The sequence below is a fragment of the Aulostomus chinensis genome, chromosome 20 (assembly GCF_037954235.1).
Source record: "Aulostomus chinensis isolate RoL2024-O1b breed Wild chromosome 20, RoL_Achi_v1.0, whole genome shotgun sequence".
Taxonomy (NCBI): domain Eukaryota; kingdom Metazoa; phylum Chordata; class Actinopteri; order Syngnathiformes; family Aulostomidae; genus Aulostomus; species Aulostomus chinensis.
Genome location: NC_141339.1, coordinates 19,518,239 through 19,521,122, shown reverse-complemented (window position 1 = coordinate 19,521,122; position 2,884 = coordinate 19,518,239). Strand labels below are relative to the sequence as shown.

The following is a 2,884-nucleotide window of genomic DNA, read 5'->3' as shown; positions in this document are numbered from 1 at the left end:
CTGATACAACGGGGAACCCCCTTTTTTCTTTTCTGTCTGTGCGGCGTTCCGTCTCGGTACGTAAAATGACTATAAAATGTGTTTTCATACCAAAGTACTTCATCTTATGGAAAGTTACTACTTCTATAATGTAATATTTCAAGTCAACTCACCCCCGTGTGGCCAGATTCTAAGTAAGGATGCACGATTTTTGTTTTGCTTTGTTATCAAATGTGCCGATACTTACAATCGATTTGGCCAATTGATTCACTTTTCTTAACCAATGTTGATCTCTACTATCAAAGCAAGTTCATACCATATACACATTTTGCACATACTTGGAAAAACACGTGTAAAACTTGTGAATTCAAACAGGTAGCAACCCTTTTTTATTAAAAAAAAAAAACACTTCGAAAAATCCATAAATCATATATTTACCATGTTGTTTGCTCATCTCAAACAACAGATGAGGAGTGAAGAAGAGGCGGGCAAAACCGGGGCGATATCTGTATCTGTGTATCTACATATAAATATCGGCACGATAACCATAAACGGGCCAATATTTGCTGCTTCAGAGCCGATGTCACATCGTGCATCCCTAGCTTGAGGTAAGTTATTCTTTCTTTTTTCATCATGCTGTAATTTTGTTTTCATATTTTTAAAAAAAAATAAATTAAGTAAAAACAACAACAACAACAACAACAACAACAACAAAAAGACACATTGTAATGTTAATGGCAGCAGCCTAAATTTGGCTACTGGACCAAAAAGGACAACTACTACAACTGTTGAGAACTTAACGCTATCCCGTCCATGGTGGTAAGACTCACGGGGTTCCCCTTCTGAAAACTTAGTTTAGACACCAAACAGTGAAATGAAATAACCACCATTCATCACTTCGACAGGACAGGGAGCCTGGAATTCTCAGGTTAGAACCCCCAAATGGAGGTGAATTCCAGGCGTAAGCGGTCAGGAAATATCAGATCATCCTGCATACAATCAAGACTTGAGGGTAAACTCACTGCAGCTCTCATCCATGTTGTCAACTGACCACACCAAATCAAAACCTATGCATATTTACAGGAAAATCACCAAAGGGAAGAACTTTTTTTTTTTTTTTTTTAAGTTGACAGTAAATCAATGTGTTATCTGACATTTATTATAAAACGTTTGTTCAATTACATTGCTCCAACATTACATAATTTGGCAGTCGATCGTTGGGATGAAGGCATCCGGCTAATATAGAAACTCTCCCGGTGTCAGAAACATCAGTGTCGGTTTTCTGGCCTCGCCGTTTAAAAACCGAACTTCACAGTAACACCAGAGTGAGATATTAGCCACACCACACACGCACACGCACACGCACACATGCACACGCACACACACAGAGTTATCACTACCTGAAACGAGTTTCAACTGATTTTTTTTATGTTTCCATAGAAAAAAATATAAACTATATGAGCAATCAATCAAGGTCAATGAGACAAACACAGCCTACATTTGTCAGAGTCCTGATAGAGGAAAACAACATCATGTGCCGTGTGAAAACATCTTGATAGCAGCATCTGAATATTTTGCACTGTGGGGGTTTTGAGCGGAACGAGCAGCAGGCAGTTCAGCATCTCTGACTACGCATGGAGAACGCTTGTTTGGGAATTCAACAGATCTTTCCTGTATCCCTCCAGCCAGTTTTTAAGCTCAGAGATCCGGTATCCTTCAGGACCTCTGCCCCCTTGGTACACCACTCTCTCGTCCCTCACGATGTAAAGTCTCTCAAAGTACGCTCCGTACGCGGCGTTTGAGGAGTTCTCCATATTATCCACCACGACGTTGCTCCCCGGCACCTCGGCGAGCATCAGCTGAGCGGCCGTCAGTCTGTCCTCCAAGCACCGGTGCTTGAGGATCTGATAAGGAGCGTCCGAGCTCACCCAGCCGTCCGCCGGATGCGCCTCTTCGATATATACAACTAAAAAGTCCGCAATGTCAGAGTACTGGCTCACGACGCGCTGAAACGCCGCCAGACGCGTCATGAATGGCGGTCAGGAGCAGCTGCCAAAGTTTAGAATGAGCGGTCTCTTCCCTTTCATCCAGTCCAAGATCCGGACCCTCCTTCGTTCCCGGACCAGCACCACTTCGGTGTTCGGCGCAGTGCGCCCGAGGTGCGCTGATTTAAGAAAGTCCAATTTCTGTCCGTACCACACGGCTCTGAGCGACTCCAAGGTGAACATCTTGTTAGAGTCGGAGACGCACACCGGCGGGTCGTCGGGGCTGTCCTGCATCTCTCCCATTTTTAGCAGCACTTTTTTCCTTATGCACAGGAAATCCAGGAGCCACAGCATGACGGCGGCCAGGATGAACCGGGGGAGAAGCATCAGGCACAGGGCTGCATGCTTCAGCGCCCTCGCCATTTGGACTCCGCCGGAGTCGTGCATCATCTCCTCCGCTGCCGATAGGATGCGACTGGGCCGGCGAAAGAGACAACTAGTAATAAGTCACCTTTACACATTGGAGAAAACTATCTGACGCACGTAAGCACTCTTTTTTATAGGCCCAGCAGCATTTGAATAATAGAAAAAAGAAAAAAAAAGAAAAAAAAACACACCTCCGGTGTCCGCACCGCCCACTCACATGGTGGGGATTACCTCCCGTCACCTCTGGGCTTCAAAGATCCAGAGAGAGAGAGAGCGAGAGAGAGCGAGAAGAGAGAGAGAGAGAGAGAATCACACCGTGTTCAGTCCACATGTGCACATTAAACACGGCACTGGATGGCTGGGTTTTTTTTTTTTATATGTAATTGTGAGACACTTGGATTAGTTTTAATGGGTTGTAGCTGAACGCACGGTTGGTCATGTAAAACAAGCGTGAAAAAAAAACAAACAAGAAATTTGGCTTCTCCTCTACAGCT

At 44.6% G+C, this 2,884-nt stretch overlaps 1 protein-coding gene across 1 annotated transcript; it reads right to left on the bottom strand.

The window, feature by feature from the left end:
* Positions 1-395: 395 nt before the first annotated feature.
* LOC147243170 (thyroxine 5-deiodinase-like) lies at positions 396-2,674 on the bottom strand. The gene has a single exon (XM_086188971.1). It carries the CDS (start codon positions 2,412-2,414, stop codon positions 1,608-1,610), a length of 807 nt encoding a protein of 268 aa, XP_086045097.1. The 5' UTR covers positions 2,415-2,674; the 3' UTR covers positions 396-1,607.
* Between the last annotated feature and the right edge of the window lie 210 nt (positions 2,675-2,884).